This window comes from Poecilia latipinna, unplaced genomic scaffold, assembly GCF_001443285.1.
Source record: "Poecilia latipinna isolate Pla-1442-1.1 unplaced genomic scaffold, P_latipinna-1.0 Scaffold1048, whole genome shotgun sequence".
In the NCBI taxonomy this organism is placed as follows: Eukaryota; Metazoa; Chordata; class Actinopteri; order Cyprinodontiformes; family Poeciliidae; genus Poecilia; species Poecilia latipinna.
Genome location: NW_015113664.1, coordinates 129,970 through 152,166, shown reverse-complemented (window position 1 = coordinate 152,166; position 22,197 = coordinate 129,970). Strand labels below are relative to the sequence as shown.

Genomic DNA, 22,197 nt, shown 5'->3' with positions numbered 1-22,197 from the left:
ATATCAATGAAAGACAGAAAATAAATCCGGACCAAGTGGTCGACAGGTAAACAGGTACCTGGTCCCAGTGGAAGCGGGCCCCTTAGGGCCTGCGACCCGCCAGCTGGCCCAGAAGAACCGTAAATAATAAGCACGTCAGCGCTTCCTGGAACCGGCAGATCTGACAGATCAACCGGAATTAGATTATGGAAAAAGGAAAAGATCCGTCTGAGACCAGGTCTGTTTCTTCCAACCAAAGCTGTAAACATGAACGAGGGGTTGGAACCGACCGGTTCTGACTCGATTTCTGCTGCTATTTAATGCTAATGCTAACAATCAGCCGCTATCTGAGGATAAAGCACCGAGGTCATTACAGAAAACAAAAACAAACAAAATAACGACAACTGAATATGAGAAAGCATTCTCATGGGGAACATCCTTTGTTTTTGTGTTTATGAATCGATTTGACTTTCGAACCGATGTGACAGATTTATTTTTTACGTTAGCTGTCGGTACGTTATGGCACTCCGTACGGCTAATGGCGCCGTTTATGCTAGTCCACAAAATGTTCAACAATAACTGAATAAATGTTTTGAAAATGGTAACTTTTGCTAAATATTCATCACAATTGATGTAAAAATGATCAAAATGCTCGTAAAAATGAACAAAAGTAAGAAAAGACTAAAACTACTACTTTAATAAAAACAAAGCAATATTAACTAATAAAAACAAACACACCTTTACTCTTTTGTCTAATTCAGCTTGTTTTAAACTGCAATGAAAAACCCCAAACTATTATAAACCTGGAGCATGCTAATGCTAACGCTAACGTCTCACCGAGGGAGAGAGCTGTACTGCCGCTGCGCCTGGGCGAACGAGTCCCTCTCCTCCTGCCGCTGCTTCTGCATCTGGACCTCCACCGACACCGAGTGCCGACCCGGCTGGCTGTACCCGCCCGGACCGTTGCTGCTGGCGCTGGACTGCAGAGGACAAAACGACATTTTACCATTTTTCCCAGAGCTGCAACACAGATGAAGATCGTGATTAAAAGACATATTTATTTTTAGGTAATAAATAGGTTTGACTGCAGCATTCAGCCACAAACAGAATAATGGCTCTCTTCAGGAAGCCAATTACTGGAAAAAATATGATTTATATCAACAAACTGCAAATATTTACTGCATCTAATCATATTTTTAAATGTATTGATATTTTATTGATGCGCTGGTGGAACAAGAAGTGAATAAAATAGTAAAAATAACTTCATTTCCAATCGTCAATTTTAAAAAAAAAAAGTTAAAAGTTGATGTGCATTAGAAGGGTTCAAAATTTAGTGGAAGGAAAAAATATTGTCATCTCATGCTGGGATTTAGTGCATAATACTGTAAAGAGAAAATTTGACTTTAAATCCTTTTATTTATTTCAGAGAAACTGAATTTTAAGTTTTCATTCACTTCAAGCCTGAATCATTGATATCAAAAATAAAAACTTAAACCTCAAAAAAAATCCAATAACCTTTAAAATTATATTCTAATTATATTGTAATTTACTGAATAGAATTAATATATCAATATTTATATGCAGTCATAATTTATTAGGATATTAATTTTTTTAGTTCAATATAGTGTTTTACGACATACTATGTCAATAAATAATCATTTTCTACCAATTAAATAATGTTTGTTTAATTACAGGAAATGAAAACATTACATCAAAAATTGGAATATTACATTAGACCAATAAAAGCTGCATTTTAAATACAGAAACGTGTAAAAAATTAAAAGTTAGCTGCTTAAAGGCACTTTTTGTATCTTTAATATATATATTTTTAACTCTAAGATGTTTGAATGTTTAAATAAATTTAAAACCTTGATAATGTTCCTGTCAGAAGGTTCTTATAAGTTGATGAAAGGTGACATTATGTAGGAAAACATGAGCCGTGTCGCCTCATGCACACGGCGGGAACAATGACACGGTTTCAGATTAACGGCTTTGTGACGGAAAACTGGCGACCTTCCCGTCGACCTCTGATCCGGCCGGAAGGTCGTCGGACCGAGAAAATGATTTCATGATGAAAAAGATGGGATTAAACGCTGGACCTTTACACGCCTCTGAAACTCACCGGTCAGCCGGCGGGATTCGCCGCTCCTCGGAGTGAAGGTGAGACACAGGCAGGCAGGTGAGATGGGAGGAAGAGGAGGGGAGGGGAGGAAGACCATGCTGCAGGCTCAGAGACAGGTTATGGTGATGACATGGATGTTAGTCGGTGTTAATGAAACAGACACTGTGGCGGGCGGCCATTTTCTGGGGTCAAACGCCCCACAGACGAATCATCGGCCCACATTTCTGTTTTTACAACTCAGATTTATGAATGTCTGCACCAAAAAGGCCTTTTTACTTTATAATCTGTATGTTTGGGTTTTTTCTCTCGGTTTGCAGGTGTAGAAGCAGATTAACAGCCTCTTCCCACACCTTTCTTTACCAGCTACCACATCTGAAATAAACCCAAAGCAACTTCTAGTAAAATTTTTCATATTTATCTATATTAAGTGGAAAATCACAGCTGAAGCTGTAACGCTCCACTGGTGAAGGTAAACCAGTTGTGTTTCACCTTCAGCCAGTTTGACTGGCACTCTGCTGGACAAGACACAGAAAAAACACAAATAAATAAAATACTCATCATTTTGACAAGTTATAACCAACATAATTTTCACCAAATGTATTTTTAATTCAACCCACAAGAAAAAAGTGCACACTAATTTAAAACTTTTTTTTAAATGATCATAATTGAAATGCAGTAGATTCACAGTTTTTATACATCTTATTTAAATTTTTAAAGTTTATTTCTATTTATTTAAATTCAAACCTTTTGAAAAAGTATAACTGCCTATTAAAATAGTTCAAACAGCAAATAAGCCTTAATATGCATCACTAGCAGCAGAAGCTCATATTTACAATTCTTCTGGAATCTTCTCGCTCCATCGTCCAGCCAATCAGAACCAAGCAAAATTAATGCTGCTCCTCGATTGGCTGCTTCTCAAACAACAGCCAATAATGTGTCAGCTAGCACTGCTGCTTCGTATTTTAGCTTCCTAAGCTACATTTTATAAATATTAACTTGGAATATAATGAATTTGGAGACTTTAATGATAAATTTAAACTACTGTTTGAGTAAAAATTACAACTTGAATGGTCCGATTAGACCAGGTTACCCACTGTCTGAAGTTAAATTAGACCAAAAGGTTTGACCCAAATTATTCACTTTGAAAGACAATTTGTATGTAAACGTTCAAATTTATGGTGAGTTACAAAGAAAAATGAAACCCTAAAAGAAAAAAATGTTCTCAAAAAGTTTTGTTGGATTTGAAAAATGTAAATAATTTTGGTGACTAAGAGAAATTTGGTCTGATTTAACTTCAGACAGTGAGAATTTTTTTTTGTTTTTTATTGGATGTACAGAAATATCAGTGGAAACCAAGAAATTAAAATTTTATTTAATTTAAATAAAAATTTATAAAGATTTATACATTTTTATCATTTATACAATAAAGATTTCAATTTAATAAAAATTAATTTAACAATTTAATAAAGTATGTTATTAGGTTATTATTAAACCTTTAAGCTCCTGAAACTAAACTCCTCCCTCTGACTGAAGGTTCCTCTTCATCCAAACGTCCCTGCAGTAAAAGTCGAGCAGCAACCCAAGCCGCCGTCGCGCCGCAGCTCCTCCGATGCTCGTTAGCGGCTGCCTGCCGATTAGCCGCCACACAAAGCTGATACAATTACTTTTTATGGGAGCGGCGCAGACATCAGCCGGTGCAAAGGGCCATAAAACGATTACGAGCGCTAAAGAGACTCCCCTGTACAACCGAACCAATCCGGGTCCAATCGGCTCCCTGACGGCGCCGGAGGACCGTAAACGTCCCGTTCATCTTCCCGGGTCTGGAGGGAAGACCCACGGTTTCACATGGAGGAAACATTTCTGCAGAGGAGCTTTGAAACAGAGGTGTACTAACTTTTTGGAAACTGAAACAACTGATTAAAATTTATTAAACTGAAGTTACAAGAATTAGTTTATCGGGATTTTCTTTATATTTTTTATCTACTCAGTAATTATACAAGAGTATTAGGACCATACAAAAATGAAATTACAAGAATAAAGTCTGAACATTTCATGAATAAACTCATAAGGGAATAAAGTCATGATGTCATCTTCATTATGACTTATTCTTAATAAAATATTACTTTATTCTAAGTAAAACCCTCACTTTAATTTTTATTGTATTTGTTATATTCATTCCTTTGACGTTATTCTCGCATTATTTCAACTTTATTCTCATAATTTATTATTTTTTATTTTCTTATTGTGGTTCCACCACACCGTCATGTAATTATAAACAGATTTTTATTAAATCTGTAAATTATTAAAGATCTAAAACCCAAAAATGATTTTATCGATTATTTTCTACTTTGTTGGCCAAATTTTTCTTGACTTCTGCTCAGGGGCCAAACAAAATAACCTGAAGGGCCACCGAAGGCCCCCGCGCCTCACTTTGGACACCCCAGTTTTAACTGAATGTTTGATCAGGATCAATAAAAACTGATAAACGCTACAGATGAAAATGTTTTGCCTCCTCTAAACTCTGAGGTTTAATGGCCGCCATAAAGCGCCCATCACTCATCTGTGATGGAATTAGACCACGTTACCCACAATCCTCTGGTGCTCAGCCAAACAACAGAAGGGACCCAGAGGAGGCGGCTGATTGCAGTCGGCTTGTTCTGATATTGGACAATAAGTCAGCGGACGGACGGACGGATCTCAGAGGAGGTTTGATGGAGACAAATAACATTTCTACCTCTGGTTTTATGACTGGAAAAAATAAAATAAAAATGATATTAAAAACTATTATTTTTAAACTTATTAAAATATTTATTTAATCTATTTTGTCTCCTAGAAGCCAAAATTGTTTGACTTAAAAAAAAAAAAATCAGAAAATATGCAAAATGCTAAGATTTGAAAATATTTTTTTTTCTTTTTTACATATTTTAAATTTTTATATTTAACTCTCTAATCTTGGCTTGAAGAAACCAAATGAGATGTGATTTTATATTTGGAATAAAAAGATTGGAAAACAGTTCGACTTTTTTTTAATGATTTAATTTTTTTATTTAATCTTATTTATATATTTGTTATATACAAAACAAAACGTTTTAAAATTATTTTCTTCAATTTTTATTCAATTATATTTATCTATACATTCATTTACTTAATCTTGGCTGAAGGAGACAAACAGAATATCCACCTGTGATTTACTAACATTTTATTAAAATTTTAGGTTTTAAAAATGTATTTACATTTTTACGTATTCTTTTACATTTATTTAATTTAGTTTGAAGGAGCCAAATAACACATCTGTGATTTTATGAATGGAATGACTCGTTTAATTTGTAAATTTATTTAATTTTTGGCAGGAAACCGTAGGTTCACAGAAATCCTCTCTGTTTTTACGGCCTGCAGTCGGTGCCCTGCTTCCAAATCTTCATTTGTTTTCATCGTTTGTATTTTAACGAGTCCAAACTTCACACAGTTCAATCAAACCGTCACTGGAGGCGTTCAGCCTCATCACTCGCATGAAGCAACAGAATCCAACGCGTGCACCTGGAGAGGTAATTGAATTTCAAAGTTTTCCATGTGGCGCCTGGCACGACCAGGGCCCGGTCCAATAACAGGCAGTTATTACGGGCGACCCGGTTGGAAGCAAAAGGGACAAGAAAAGAGCATTAGAGGGAAACAGAAATCTGGTTTCCAGTTTTATTTTTGGATTAAACAAGCTTTAATATTCACATAGTTCATGTTTTATTTATGGTAAAAAAGTAAAATATTTAAGGTGCTCTTGTGGGAAAACTAATAATGAGTCTTCATGGGAAAATGAACAGGATAACAATAGTGCAGGGAAGTGAGGTTTAACATTCTAGATTTTAATTTAGAGCACGCTCGGTTGTTTCCGGACAAAAGCTCGGATGACCTGCGGCCTCGTTTCCCACACAGTCCTGCGCTGGAATGCGTCCACAGCGGGCCTCAGGTTAACACTGCCAAGAAGATACGTAACACTACACAACACCAGAGCGCAAAACAGCCCGGGTGAAATCCAGCAGGTCTCAACGTTTCCGAAACGAGACGCGCTGCAAAGCCACAGCGGGAATCCCACAAATACAGGAGCAAAACGCACAAAACAAAATCCCCAGGAGTGTTTTCATGCGAGTTCTTGTGAAGGACACAAAGTGCAACACACCTTTTTCAGAGATTAGTGCCACCCTTTTCACCCTGAACGTCGATTAATCCGATTGTACAGCAAAGATATAAAACGTGCAAACTGACTCATTTCAATGAGAAGCAGCTAAAAACAGGAAAACAGCTGAACAGGTTACTTTCTAGAACCTACAGAGAGTTACAGGCTGTTTTTATCATTTTACATGTTTCATTTGAGGACCAGGCTGTCTAGTGAGGCGTGAAGTGATACTTTCTAGAACTTACTAGTTACTTTTTCCAGGTTGTTTTTGGGTACCAAGATTTTTTATGAAGCAACTTGCAACCTGATACTTTCTGGAACTTCAAGATAGATCTTTAGGTTACTGATACAAGCATCCTGGTTACTTTCCTAAAACCTGGAGATCACAGGTACTTTCTAGAACTTATTTTACTGAAACCATCAGGCTGTTTTTGGGTCTCAGGCTTTTTCTGAGGGGATTTATAAGTTCATAAAGGGCACACACAGGAAATGAGTTACTTTTGGTAATTTACAGAGTACTTTCAATAAAACCAACAAAGTACTTTTGGATAACTAATGAAATTACGTGCAAGTTAATATTTTCAATGACTTAAAAGTTGCTTTCTAGATCTTTCAGGCTAATTTCCCCAAAACAGAAAGGTTTTTTTTTTGGGCACCAGGGGCTTTTCTGATACTTTCTAGAACTTAAAGACGAACCTTTACAACTTATAGGGTACTTTCTAGAACTTTATACAGCTGTATTATGCAGTAATCTGTAACCTTGGACTTTCTGGAACTTTAATCAATAATTTATAGAACGTATTTACTTCCAATTGTTTCAACTTTATTTACCTTTAAATAAGTTAATTTCCTGAACCTTACAGGCTACGCAAAGCTCAAGGCCGCTATGTTAGAAGTAACTTCATATCTTCTAAAACTTACCGGCTCCCTTTTTAGAACAATCCAGGAAAGTATGGGTGGTAATCCGTACTGTAATCAAAGTATTAAAATCTAATCTTCAGCTGAGTGTTCTGATTGGCTGCTGAAAATAATGTGAAACCAACAAAAACACAAAACCTTGACATGGCATTTCTAGTGCAAATATATTAGAACACTTGAAATAAGACAAAACTACCTTAAAAGTAACTTTTCAGCTAAATATATAATCATGTTTTAAGTGAGTGATTAAAAAAAGTACTACTTCAATTGGCACATTTTCTTTTAGGTGAAAAAAATGAAACTGTGTCAAATGAAACTTTTTGCATCTGCATTCAATAATTATTCACTTAAATCAAGTTTATATAACTTTGTAAAAGTTACTAAGATATTTTTCCTAGAAATACTTGATAAGATTGTGTGTTTTAGCAGTTTGTTCTTCAGTTGCAATGTGAGGAAGCAGAGATCTGAAATAAATAGGTAAAAATATGACAAGTCATTTCATCACCTTAAAAAAAAAAGAAAAAGAGGCGCTGCGATTTGTTCGCTTCAGGATTTCCCTTCGTTGCTTCACACAAACTAATCATCCCTTGTCTCTTCTCGGCCAACGAGGCGCCGATTTAAACACAAGTCTTAAAAATCACAGGATCCTGTTTGAGGTGTAAAAAAGGCACCGATAAAAGTTTAAAAACAACCCAGCAGTCTGTGATGTTGTGGGCGAGGTCTGTGCGGATGACTGACGGACACAAAAAATGGACGACGGATGAGTGGAGCGGGTCGGGGTTAGTGATGGACTCCGGCATGCAGTCGGTTAATGAATTAGCTCCGTGGAGGTTAGCGCCGCTCCTGAAGTCTGGTTCTCTGCTGGTGGTAGTGGGGTTAGTGATACGGGATCACCACCGGTACGGGTCAGTTTCCGTCCCTTTCTCTCTCGACGTGGATCGGATCAGACACTCACCCAGGACTGCTCGAAGCTGTAGGTCCGCCTGCGATCGTCCCGGTCGTCGGGAACGTTCTGGGCCTGCTGGAACTCCTGCCGCAGCCGCTGTATCCGGTCGTGGTTGCTGGGAGTTAGCCGGTTGCTAACAGGAGAAGAAGAAGAGAGAGATGAATGAGCGTGAGAGGGGCCATTGTGTGCGAGTGACCCGGTTCTATCAGCGCCGCAGGATGGAGTTGTTTAAAGTCCGGCGCGCTTTGCCCGCCGATTGATCACATGCGCTGTTGACATTGGCAAGGCGGCGGCAGACTCAACCCAGAGAGGATATGATAAGTGAGGGCAGAGCTGAGAGCCAGCAGCAGTATGAATCAAACTAATGCACCTCTGATGTATTATTCAGAACAATGAACAAAGACTGGTGGTGAACACCGAACGCTTCGCTGCAGGCCCGCGGTGCCCACTTCAAACGGCGCTGCCATCAGGGCCACTTCCTCCTGCTACCAAGAACAAATTCATGTTTGGAACAGAAGAGATGCTGAAACGCAGACAAACAGCAGAAAATCTACTTTCATAAATTCATATAAAACCCAGTTTTGTTCTCTTTTTACACTTATTCTAAGAAAATACAGCATACAGTTGCCTGAGCCTTTTGGGACACATAAAGACAGTTACAAAGTCAGCCTTCCATCGCCTGTCCCAGCAAGAGAAACTCATTCATGCTTCACCTTTCCTGCATTGATTACTATTAATGCACTAATTACTACAAATGAACTGGTCTTGATCTGAGAGTCATGGTAAAATAATCAGCTGCATGTGAAATAATAAAAGATATTTAACCAAAATATTAAATAATAAAAAATAAAAAAAACCCGTAAATTTTCCTTAGTTTAGTCAGTGAACTACGATGGAGGATTAAGGCCAGAGGAAGATGTCTCTTAATTTGAGATTATATTAATAATATTAAAAGAATAAAGTCATAATTGTAATATGAAAAATAAAGTCATAATTACAGAATAAAGTAATAATATAAGAATAACGGTGTAATAATGCGAGAATTAAAAGTCCTAATAAAACAAGAACATAAATACCAGAATAAATTAAAGAGGACAAAGCTGAATATTCAGAGAATAAATTAGTAATTTTATGATAAATTGCAAAACTAAAAAGTCTTACCAGCAATGTTTTCCAGTAAGTTAATTTAATCAAATTTTAAAGATGCTAAAATAAGTGTTATACTTTTTATTCTGCTCTTTATCAACATTATAATGTTATTTTAATGTTTTCTGCACTAAAATAAACATTTCCAACTTTTCCACCTGCTTGTAGACATGAGGATTTGGACCGACATGTTTATTTTATCATCATATTTCAGCTCACACCTCGTTGTTTTGAGTAAATTACCAGGTTTTCCTGTTTCTCTCTGGCCGTGAATGAAGCAAAGTGCCAGGATGTGTGAATAAAAACAGCGAATCGGAGTCACACGTCGACTTTTTAACTTCCTAACCGCTGCCAGGAAATTCCTGGGAAACGTCTCCGAAACTCTTAAGGTCGAGTCTGCATCTCTTTCCCAGGGATTCGGCTTGAAGGGAAAACTTTACAGGTCAAAGGTCGCTAATGGACACCAGGGGACGTTTCCGAGAAAGAAAAAACTCCAAAGACTGAATGAATTCAGGACATCAGTATGTCGGCCTTTAACTTCCTGTTTAGGAGATCATAATGCTGGTTAGTCATTGCCAGGAATATTAACATTTATTTAAAGATGTTGTGATAATATTAATTTCCAAATATTTTAAAGAAGATTTGCAGTGATTTAAACTTTTTTGTGAAAAAAAAAAGCTTAAAAAATGTGTAGCTGACTACAATTTTTTGGAAAAGGTGCCACAAAATCAGTAATTTTAACAGAATAAAACATCACAACATCTTGGAAAGATGATTATTAGTTGAAACGCATTTTAGAAAGAAAATAAACTTTTTTCACTTCCAAATTGTATATTTGAGCTGTAGATTCAGTCGATCCGACAGAAAAACAGCTGATTGACTTAAAATATATATATCTTTGAAACACAAACGTACTGAATTACAATTATATCTGTCAACTCTGCACCATTGCAGCAAACTTAAATACACAGATAAACTTGTAAAAACAACTTTAATTTGTTCAACTGGGAGAAAAATAAATGGAAAATAAATAAAAATGTAATATTTAAAAATTACATCAGCAGATGGACCAGAATATAAGGTCAAGTGGAAACTTTGGCATTTTAAGAATGAAAATGACAATAATTCATACCAATAAAAAAACGTAAAATCAGACAAAATGTTTCCAAATCAGTTTCTTTTAATTAAAAACGAATGAAACTTGAACAGAAACTGAAGGTTTGTGTCTGATTTGGTGAATTTCTGGTTAAAACATGTTTGGTTTTCATTCAGTGGGAAGAAAATCCAGAAATGTTCAATTTCTCAAGTCAATTTCAAATTCAAAGTAAAAAGTTCAGCGTAATAAAAACACCCAGAATATTTTTTTCAAAGTAAATGTAACTAGTTACTATCTAAGGTAATGTCATTGCTCATAAAACGAATAGAGGCAGCAGGAAGGCAGAAACCAGAGGTGGGACCCGGTCATGTCCGCAGAGCGCTGCCGACCCAACGGGTCCAACCGGACGGGTCAGAGCGACGGACATGCAAACAGACTGAGACCGTCGGAGACAGAAAAGGTGCAGCAATTTGTCTGGATGCAAGTGTGACGTCTGTTAGATGAAAGATGGCCGCCTCTCAGCCCGTAATCTTCACTACCTCCCGACCCGAAGCGTCCAGACGGGTTGGACGTTTCCCGTCCTGACAAAGTGCTGCAGAGCAGCGGCAACCGAAAACCCCAGAGAGCCGGCTGGAAGGTCAGCAAACGACTCAGTTTGTGTCTGCTACGGCGCAGGGGTGAAAGGTCGCACGGCGAGGCCTGAGCTGCGGTCGGCCGTGTCCGGAGGAGGAAGGAAGAGCTTTGAGGAGATGAAATGCTGCTGACCGCGAGCCGACGCTTCGCTGCAGAGCCGAGATCCAACGCAGCGTGAAGCGCCGGGATTTAAAGAGGCTAAAACGAGAATAAAACGCTTTTCTCTTCCTCCAAACTGAAAGGGTTCTGGGTCGTTTCTATGAAAAGGCTACGGAAGACCATTGAAAAAAAAATTCAATGTGCCGAGATCAAAAGTCACAATTCTGAGATTAAACTCATAATTCTGAGAAAGAAGTTAGAATTCTGAAATTGAAATAAAAATTTGGAAAAATCAAAGTCAGAATTCTGAGATAAAAGTAAAAATTCAGAGAGAAAAAGTTGAAATTCTGAGATTAAACTCAGGATTCCTTATTTTTTTACTGGCCCTAATCCTCTCCTGTAAAATGCTGAAAAGTGTGAATAATCCGGTAAATTAGTGATCATTAAAAGCAAACGGAGCCGCTCCAATTAACTTTTCTACAACCTGAAGACGAGGCAAGCAGCAGATCTTGATGCAATTAATTATTTTGACGTAGTGAAATATTGTTTGGCTCTAATAATGAGTTTCCAAACAGAGACCGGGAGGAACAAATGAACTAACCGAAACACTGTGGTGTTTATCGTGGAGTTCGGCTCATAATTCCTCACTCTGCTGAACGAGAAATAAGAAAGGAATAAAGTTTTCTGGCAGAGGGAAGCAGGAGACTCACTAGCCAACAGGACGACATTAACAAGTTTAATTACAGCTTCAGTTTTACAGAGAGGTTAGTTACACTTTAAAGCTGCAGTGTCTATTTTTTATACAAAAAAAATCAAGAACAATTGTTGCTGAGTCAGTTTGTTTTAACTTTGAAGATCTGAAACATTTAACTGACAAAAAACTGCAAAAATAGGAAGAAATCTGTGAGATTAACAGCTAACTTTTATTTAAAAATACGCAGATATAAGGTAATTTTCAGGAAAAGATAAAAAGCTCCAGTAAAAGTTGTTTGAAAAGAACATGTGATTTCTGTAAATCTGTCCTACTTTGATCTCAGATCAATAAAACCTCCATATTTCACAAAAAGTTAAAATCGGACACGTCTTGGTGGAAAACAAACTTTAGTGAGAAAGATCCGACACTAATAGCAGCTTTTCGGAGTTTTGTTGGTCATAGACGAGGAAGCAATCTAACAGGATTTATCGGATCTGTGTCGTCGCTTTAAAACCCCCTGACACTGATACCAATCAAAGCCGGCCAGTTGGAGACGAAAGGCGTCCGCGGTTCGCCGTGCGCTAAATCACAGAGCCGGCCTGATCCTCCAGATTAAAAACCAACGCTCCCACTCCAAGACGACTCCGGTGGATCTCCGGAGGGCTGAACACCGACTGCCCAGCAGCTTCACATTCACTCTAAACTCTTCCTCGTTTCATTTTTTCCCTCCTCCTTTGCATGAACAAACAACATAAAATCCCATCTCAATCATAATGCATGGATTGTATTCAGCGATAGCCCAAGCTAATTCATTCGCCAATAATCCCCACTTCAAAATAATAAACTTTTTAATTAAAAACCGCCATCTTAATTAAAGATTTAATTAGCCATGGGTAGTCATGGGACTCCGTGACTGTTGTACCGACTAGCTCTGTTAAATAAACATTCCCTGATGAAGAGATGGGGGCGGGAGGAAGCCGGACCGGGTCGTGAATGTGCGTCCAGCTGCGGCGTTTGGTTCAGTAAATCTTATCAGATGGGTGAACATCCTCTGACAAAGAGCGAGCAGCCGGTGGAGCCTTCAGCTGCAGTGAGGAATGAGCCGAGATGCTGAAGATGATAATCTGGGTCTATTGATCGGAGGCTCGCAGACAGCCAGGAGGGAGACTGATGCCCTCGCTAACCGATGCTAGCAGCTAGCGCTTCATATTCGAGCTGTTGGGAGTTTTCTTCACTAACCTGGATACTGCTGGCCCACATTGGTGTGTTTTCCTTTCATTTAAAGCTGCTTTATAAAAAAATTCAGTTTTTTCTATTGTCACCATGTCGTGACAGAATGTGACAGACAAAGCTAAGGCTAGTTAGCATCTCCACTGATGACGGCAGATAAATGGTTTTCCTGTAAAACTAAGATTTTTACAGTTGTTTTTACAGACAGCTAAGATTTAAAGCTGCAGTATGTAACGTCTATAAAAAATATTTGTATTTGTCAACCTGTGACAGTATGAGGCCGATAATGTGTGAAAAAAAAATAAAAATCAAGCTCCTCTGCTTTTTGTCCCACTACTAGCTGGAAACAACCAATCAGAGCCAGAAGGCAGGGCTTAATGCTGTCAATCACCCTCCATGTTGCGCTGCTAATTCCCCACTTCCTCCTAGCTGCACTGCAGCTAGCATAGCTTGGCATGACTGCTAAGGCTAGTTAGCATGGCCACAGATGACGGTGGATAAATTGTTTTCCTGTAGCGGTAAGTTGTTAGCACATTTAGGAGTGATTGACATCACTAAGACCCGCCTCCTTGCTCTGATTGGTTGATTTTGGTTGGGAGTTGTGGAAATGGAGGAGGCGGATCTTGTACTAGATTATCTGTCTCAAACTGTAACATGGTGACAGTATCAAATACCTTAAAGAAATTTTTAAAATAAAAGTTACATACTACAGCTTTGAGAAGCATTTAATCACATCAAATTACATCTAAATAAGTGTAAGTTTTAATAATATGGTATCTAGTTCTAGAAGGAATATTTCTATGCTAGTAAACCAATACATCATGGATAATTCTCAAGGCTTTCCAGAGCTTTTCTTTGGCATGTTTTGCTCATTGTGGCCCGGGCCATTTATCCGACCAGTATAATTCTGCAACATGTTTAAATAAATTAGACAACTAGACAAGTGGGTTTAGTCATGTCTTCAGTCCATCAGAGACCCGACGATACCTTCATGCAGATGAGACACGGATCTACATCAACCTGTATCTATACGACCGCACAGCAGCGGTGCCGATTCTGAAAATCTAATTAAATTACTAAACAGTTAAAGGTTACTCTAGTGTACTTTGGCTGACTCATAAATTTAATTTGGCTTTTGTATTGATGACAAAACAACAAATACAATGAATTAAAAACTTATTTAAATTTGTTGATGTTGCTCAGAGGTTTGAGTTGTTGTGTATCTGCTTGATACACAACAACTAAAGGATTTGTTAATATTCCAGATTCTTTGGAGAGATTGAAAGATCCAACATGCTGCCATTTCTGAGCCACTTAGCTTCTTGTTGTCTTTGCTGTGGATTACATGGGCTTAACCCTGAAGCACCGATGAAACCCAAATGACCCAAAGGAACATGGCAATTAGACGGAGATCGATACAGTATCGCCACACTTAGCAGCTCATTATCAAACCAGCGCCACTCGCCCCATTGTGTCAGCGCGCTAAGTGAGACGGATCGGGTCGGCAAAATGCACAATCAAATCTGTTGGTATGCAGAGGGAAGCCAACAGATGAGCAGGACTTGTGGAGAGGCTTGTTTTGACGGGAAACCTGAAGAGTTGGATCAGAACCAATCTGTCTTCACGGCTCTCAATAAGACGCAAAGCTGAAAACTGATTTCTTTATGATTGTGAGTAAAGATGTCGACTGTAGGGGAGGTGGAGCAACACTGGGTGGTCTGAATAAACATTAAGCAACTAATTCTTAGAAGGTTCTGATCAACCAAGCAGTGGATCCACACAGTCTAAACGGGCACGTAACTCCTCCTCTCTGTCCAAAAATAAGACAAAGGATGCATTCACACTAACCCTGCTTAGTCCACTTCAATCAAACTCTAGTTCGTTTGCCTTGAAAGTTCAATTCATTCTGGGAGGTGTGAGTGTGGAATCAAACCCTGGTGTCGGTTCGGTTGAAGTGAACTCTGGTGCGGTTCTAATTCATATGTGAAAGCCAAACGGACTGGAGGCAGCTCCAAAAGCACGAAGCGGACTAAAGCGCAGGGGATTCTGGGTAAATTCAACCAAAACAAACTCGAAAGTTTAGCGCAAGTGAGAGAAATTGCTCCTCGTCTTTTACCAAAGAAAAAAGACTTCCTCCAACCGCTAAGACCCGATGCTACTCCAGCCTGGCGGGCCACCAGGCTTCATTTGCTCCCCCTCCAGGCTAAGTGTCATTTGTTTATTTCAGATATGGTTTTTCATACACCAGTAACAGATTCAAAGACATATTTCGCCAGGTTTACAGTTGAACTGTGTGCATCCAATGGCTTCACCAAGGCGTCAACACTTCGACGGAACCGATCGAGTTTAATTGGTTTTAAATTTTATAGGACACTTCCATTTTTCCGGGGGCGCTGCTGGTCAGAGATATCAGCGATGGTAACACAATCTGTTATTAATGTGCGCTCTCACTCACAGACATTTAAAACGAGATGGGAAGCTGCTCTTCCATTTCAAGCTGAAGGCAATAATGGTGAGGTGTGCAGCGATATGCCTCCTGTTAATTCACGGCCCAATTACAGGCTCGCTGTCATGGGCCGTGTTCACTTACGAAATAACAACATGGGACTTCCTTCCTGCTATCTGTAACACTGCCCTGCTCATAGAAAACACAGGAAGTTTCCTGGGCTACATGGGGCATCTCAGATTTCTATTGCATTCATTAAAACATGTACAAAGATTTAAGGAAAATTTAATGTCTTCTCACCTTTTTAAAAAGAAACTTTTAGTAGTGGAATGCAACATGGAAGTTAGCTCTAGAAAGAATACTATGGTTTTTGAAAAGAACCCATTAAGATCCAGAAAGTGTGCTTGATAAAAATTTAAATAGACCATAAAATAAAATTGCTTTGTTTAAACTTCCAATTCATTTTATTTAGTCAAAGTTATTTTCGCCTGACGTTTACTGCTTGCTCTCGGCAGTTGGTGGTTACCGTGGCAACCGGTAACCGTCAGCTCCTCCCCCTTTTCCCGTTGCTGTTCTGTGGCGTCTATAATTATTATTATTATCATTATTATTAGAATCAGCTCTGTCTCGTCTTTAAAGTGTTACATTTTAAGATGTTTTAGACACTTCATGTGTAATTTTGCCATGTTCTGTGTATGTTTTTAACGGCTATCAGAATTAAAGCTGCACGATTTAGCCGTGTTTAATTTAACCATTAACCGCTGTTAACTGCTCATTGGGAACCATTGCTCTGTAGTTTGTTCAGGGTTACTTATTGTATTTTATTTAATGTATGATGATGATGAACACCAACTTGATTTTCTCATGCAGAAGCAGCATTCAGCACTTTGAACTGCCTTGTTGATTAAATAAGTTTTAAATGTTGAGTAACTAAAACGTTGCATTTGTTTTATCATTTTCTAAAACTAGAGTTGTTTGTAGATTAAGTTTTAAACGGTTGTGAGAGTTAAATTTTTTTGTGTGTGTATACATTCCCAGCTCTTATGGTGAAACCAGGAGTTTATTGCCATGGAAACGCAGCATCAGCATCAGCTGATGTCAGGAAAACCCAAAACAGGGAGGCCTGTTCTCCTAACTTTTTTCCTCTGAGATCTCCACAGTTCCCTGGTTGAAGAATCCATCAAACCAAACGTTTCTGACAGAGCTGAACCGACAGATTAGTCTCTTATTGTAATACATCAGCGGTTATGATCCCACCAGTCATAGCTAACGCCTCTCATGGTCGATCGGCGTGATTCAGCGCATTCAGTCACCTGTGAAAACTGTAACCAGGCGACTGTGCTTCGGTGAGAGGGTCGTCTGAAGTTGATGGCTTCACCGCTTCCCCTTAATTATTCCTCTTCTGTGTCAACATGGCCATAAAATAGGCCCTCACAGGCCATTAACTTGTAGTGGTGCTTTTACAACTCTGCAGAGAAGTGAAAACTAGTTTCGACCCGCCGCTGCCCACGAGAGCCGTGTTTTCCCCCACAGTTTGTGCAAATTACTGCCGGAGTTTGAGAGAGCGAGATGAAAGTGTGCGAGAGAGAGGAGAGGATTTCCAGCCCAGCGGGGCGAGCGCCGTCTTATCAGCACTGGATTAGCCAGGCATTAGAGTCCAACTTGATCTTTTTAATTTTTATGAGGTCTCAGCTAAACTAAACACTGATAACAAGGGCAGGCGTTTTCAGACTCATGAATAAAGTTTGGTCTGGGTGAGAAACCACATTTACACGAGCCGGGCAGATAAAATCTCTCTGCATTATGGTGAAACAGATGCCTTGTTTCCACAGTTGGTAGGAACTTTTACTCAACTACATTTACTTGGGGAGAGTTTTTTATTTTGAAAAATTTACTTTTAGGAGTATTTTTACTAAGCTGTACTTTCTACTTTTACTTGAGTAATTTTATTTGTAAGTATCGCTGCTCTGGAGTAAAACTTCAGGATTTGAATGAAAAAGAAAAGTTTTAATCAAAAATTCACCAGACACAGAAACACAAACCTGCAGTTTTTGTTAAAGTTTCATAACTTTTTTTTTTACAGGAAAAAACTAATTTTTTATTCTTATTTTTTTTTTTTTTTTTGTTACTTAGGTGAATTATTATCATTTTGCCCCCTAAAACCAACATTTCCATTTAACTTCATATTTAAATGGTATTTAAATATGAAGTTAAATATGTAAATTTAACTTCATATTAAATGAAGTTAAATTTAAACAGATGTAATCATCAATTACATCTGGTGATGTAATTTTTAAATATTAAATGACTGATAATTTGATCAGTTACTCAGTTCTTGAGTCAACTTCTTGTATTTACCAAATACTTTATAACTTTTACTTTAGCAACAATTTGTTGAAATATTTATATTCTTGAGTAAAAGTTTTGGCTGCTCTGCCCCTCAGTTTTAATGAGGTACCAGGGTTTTGCTCTGGATTTGGTGCAACATTTAAAGTCAACTGAGACGTGATCAACAAATTCTTTGGATTATTTGTCAATGTTTTAACTCTTTCTGAAGTTTTAGATTAAGTTTTATTCAATTAGAGTTTTTATGTTTGTCCAAATGAACGTATAACCAGAAGAACCTAAATCATATTTTGCTTTTGCCGCTGAAATGCACATTTTAAACATATTTTTGAAAATTCCCCCCGAAAAAAAGAAAAATGTGAATTAGGTGTGTTTACATGTACTGGTTTGGGATGAATTAAGTGTAATTTAATCAAATGTTGACATCATGCCAGGGTACAATAAACAAGATGTAGAAGATGGAACCAGCATGGACCAAGATTCAGATTTATTAAATTACACGAGTTAATGCCTCTGGTAAGGCACAGACGCACCACTTGGTAACTGAATCAAACAACATAAAATGAAAACTGAAACTGAGAAAACATTTTCGTTATCTGAAATAAGATCAGTAATTAATGGGGACTAACTGCAGCTGAGACTGTAGCTTGTGTTTATAAAACTAACTAAAACATAGTGAAATTATAGGTGGAGCATCGTTTGTTTTTGTGTTTATGAATTGAATAATCCACCACACGTATTGATCATGTGTTTATCCCAATATTGTTACTGATTTATTGTTCAGTTCTACTGATAACCATGTGAATGTGCCTCATGTCAACCTAAAGACTGTGCTGGAGGTGAAAAAGATGTTTCCTTCTCTGCACCTCAACATGAATGAAGATAAACTGCTGTAAAACTTCATGGGTTTGTGAATGACGGATAATAAAAGAGCATTCAGAAGGAAAAGCGTACACTAGAAGAATGGGAGAGACTGCATAAGCAGCCAATAAAACTGAAGATATTGGTTGGATATTGGGCATTCAAGGAACCCAACTTATTATATTTATCCATAAATGCATTAAAGCATGAATTATGCAACGCTGCAGAAGCTCAAAAGAACCCCTCTTTTCCACGGCGGCACAATGAACCTTCATAAGGGAAAAAAGGTGAGGAAAATGGCTAAGTGTGAGGAGCGCAACTCGAGCGATGAATTAGCAAGCAAAGGTTTGACTGATGCTTATCTCCTGATCCAACAGACACATTAAGCCAGGCGGAGAGCTGCAGGAGAATGAAGGGGCGGCAACACCGGGGGACCAGAAGGAAATCAAACTGGAGCAGTCTAATTTCTGGGGCAGCCGTCCTGGTCCATCTCTCTCTCTTGATGACTTCTGGGTGACGGATGGATCCCTACTTGTAATGGTTCCCATTTTCAGAGAGCTGCATAATACTTCCAACGGAAGTGCGCGCAGCATCTGATAAATCATAATCCAAGTCAAATTAGGATCCATTATCATCAAGAGGCAGGGGGTCCTTTTACCTCTGTTTCAGGGCAGCGAGGGAGGTAAATGAGACTAGAAGCATCTTGTGACAGCAGGCAATTTTGAGAGAAAAAGATTGAGCGTGTGCTGCATGATTGCCACTGTAATGTGCGTCCTAGATGGCAGCGAGGCTGCTCAGACAGACTGGAGTTTGGCAGAACCTCAATGCAAATGGAAACCCATTTTAATACGCCCTTTAACAATCCATATCATCACTACGTCACGTTTTCTGACATTTAACTTCTTTTATTATGCATGAAATATGCAATATTTTGATATTTATGAAATAATGGGTATTTTTTGGAGGCAGCACCTCCAAACTTAAAGTGACATTAAAATTATACAGAATAATAATAAGCCTTTTACTGGATTGGACGTCATGTGATCTATCGCAAGTCTCAATCGCTTTGCACTTAGTCGGGAATATCGATGTTCAAGAAAGTACCGTAACAACACAAAGAATCCAAAAATAAACTTACTGAATCAAATACATCAACTTAAATTCTGCAGCGCTTTGTTTTCAAAATTGGTGTGGATACGTCAAACTTTTAGCATCACTTAGAAGGGAAGCACTAAGAAAGGTAAGCTAGCTAGCCAACGTCAATCTGCCTTTACCCCGCCATCACAGAGATTTTGTCAATATTAGTGGAATATATTAAGTTAGCTACCTGGGTATAGTATATACTAGTCTCCATTTCTTGTTAGCAGTTTGGCACGTAGCTAGGAGCACAAGCTAACATCACTTAATACTAGTGTGGTATGCTGGCTTTGGTCAATCCAGTGAATGCTGCCAACCCAATAATGTTGCCACAGACTCAATTACTAACGAGAAGCAAACAGGCCTTGGCCCGGTCGAGTTTAAATATATTTCAGAGCTTTGAGCAATATTTCCTAAGATATTTATGGTTATGTTTGATCATGTATATAAAATTGTGACCCTAAAGCTCCACTGCAAAGTCAAACTTGTGCAGCCATTTTTTTTATAGTTTTTTTTTGCATAATTATTCTATACAGGAAAAAAGTGGTTCAAATGAATCATTAATAGCCCTAAATTACTCTGGTATACCCATGAATATGAGATGTGAACTTCTGACCGAAACTATATACACGTCCCCTTAAAGCAGTGGTTCCCAAACTTTTTCTTCTGCGCCCCCCCAGTGGTTTCCAAATATTTTCTGCGACCCCCCCTATGGATTACAAATGGCTGTCTGGTTGAAACGACGGGGGGGCATCGACTTTTTTGGGGGCAAAATGAATGTACGTAGCTGAAAATAGACACCAACATCGGTAGCTGATAAGGTACTTGTTAAGCTTAAGGTTCTGTATTGATATTAGCTAGTCATCTTTAGTTAACATTACCTGCATCCAGCAGCTTTACTCAACTCAGTCGGTTAGTTTGGAGGGAAAAACTGTGAAAAGTTCTTTGCTTGCTGGTTTGCTGCCGTGATTCTAACACAAACCTACGTAGCTCCGCACAGCAGCAGCAGGTCTCCTTCACAGGTGGAAACCCAGCGCGAGCGCCGTAGCGCTCATGTTGCGTTTAAAGGCGGCTCGGAAAAACAGGTTACAACATGTTAACAACAGATTAAACAGTTTTAACTGCTGATAAAAGTGACAAAGGCCACAAATATGGGAAGTGTGGAAGCCTCTACTGTATCAAATTGACATAGGAATAACAGAGAGTTGGCCATTCTAAGGTAAAAACCCAGCGCATACAGTGTTCATGTTTTTTTTTTCATCCTGATGGCTTCCTGCGCCCCCCCTGCAATGACACGGCGCCCCCCCTAGGGGGCGCGCCCCACAGTTTGGGAACCTCTGCCTTAAAGAAAGACATAAAAAAGTCAAATCAGGCTTTTGTAACCGAGTCATACCATGTATCGTGCATTAGCTGCAAACAGGAAAATATTTGTTTTCCAAGACATTGCTCATGGGAATGTAGCTAAAGTGCAGCGTTGGTTCAGCAAGCATTCATTAAGGCCTGGGACTCTACACAACGGCCTCATGAAATATTTAATACACAGCAGCTTTTAGAGGACATGTTTTCTGGACGACCAAAGCAAATGAGATATTGAGCAAGAAAAAGTTGCACTACTGTTTTGTAAGCTCTACAGTCTGGAAATATGAGGAGCACAAGAAGTTGAGCTTTTAGCACAGAAATGAAAACTAGATGCCTAAAACTAAACATTGCCTCTGGTATTTCGAGACAGAGTTCACTAGAGGTCAATTTGAGAAACAAATCAATAAATCTGACAACAAAAACAGATAAATAATTGATTTTAAGACTATGAAAACAGTTTGGATGGATGATTTAACCAAACGAAATGAGTCTTAGTCACACTTGAGGTAAATTAATTATTATTACTAATATTTCCATTTTTGTGGCAGTAGGGGTCTTTATATACACACAGGTAAGATTGGATTGCTAGGTAACTGGGCTGGGTTTGGCTGGGGTTGCTAGGTAACGGGGGTGGGCTTGGCTGGGGCTGCTAGGTAACAGGGTGGGCTTGGCTGGGGTTGCTAGGTAACGGGGGTGGGCTTGGCTGGGGCTGCTAGGTAACAGGGTGGGCTTGGCTGGGGTTGCTAGGTAATGGGGGTGGGCTTGGCTGGGGTTGCTAGGTAACAGGGTGGGGTTGGCTGGGGTTGCTAGGTAATGGGGCTGGCTGGGGTTGCTAGGTAACAGGGTGGGCTTGGCTGGGGTTGCTAGGTAATGGGGGTGGGGTTGGCTGGGGTTGCTAGGTAACAGGGTGGGGTTGGCTGGGGTTGCTAGGTAATGGGGCTGGCTTGGCTGGGGTTGCTAGGTAACAGGGTGGGGTTGGATGGGGTTGCTAGGTAATGGGGGTGGGCTTGGCTGGGG

The 22,197-nt window shown here is 38.9% G+C and overlaps 1 protein-coding gene across 8 annotated transcripts in view; it reads right to left on the bottom strand.

Annotated features, from left to right (window-relative positions):
• The window catches only part of pard3ab (par-3 family cell polarity regulator alpha, b), a 151,361-nt gene that overhangs the window by 14,568 nt on the left and 114,596 nt on the right, over positions 1 to 22,197 (bottom strand). For 6 of the 8 annotated variants that reach the window (XM_015051500.1, XM_015051495.1, XM_015051494.1 and 3 more), the window contains 2 exons: positions 8,143 to 8,266; positions 817 to 959 (listed from right to left, as the gene is read on the bottom strand). In XM_015051500.1, the coding sequence (XP_014906986.1) occupies positions 817 to 959; positions 8,143 to 8,266 (267 nt within the window). Of the gene's footprint in view, positions 1 to 816; positions 960 to 7,498; positions 8,046 to 8,142; positions 8,267 to 22,197 lie in introns of those variants that run through there. The other 2 variants (XM_015051498.1, XM_015051499.1) reach the window with 2 other exon arrangements.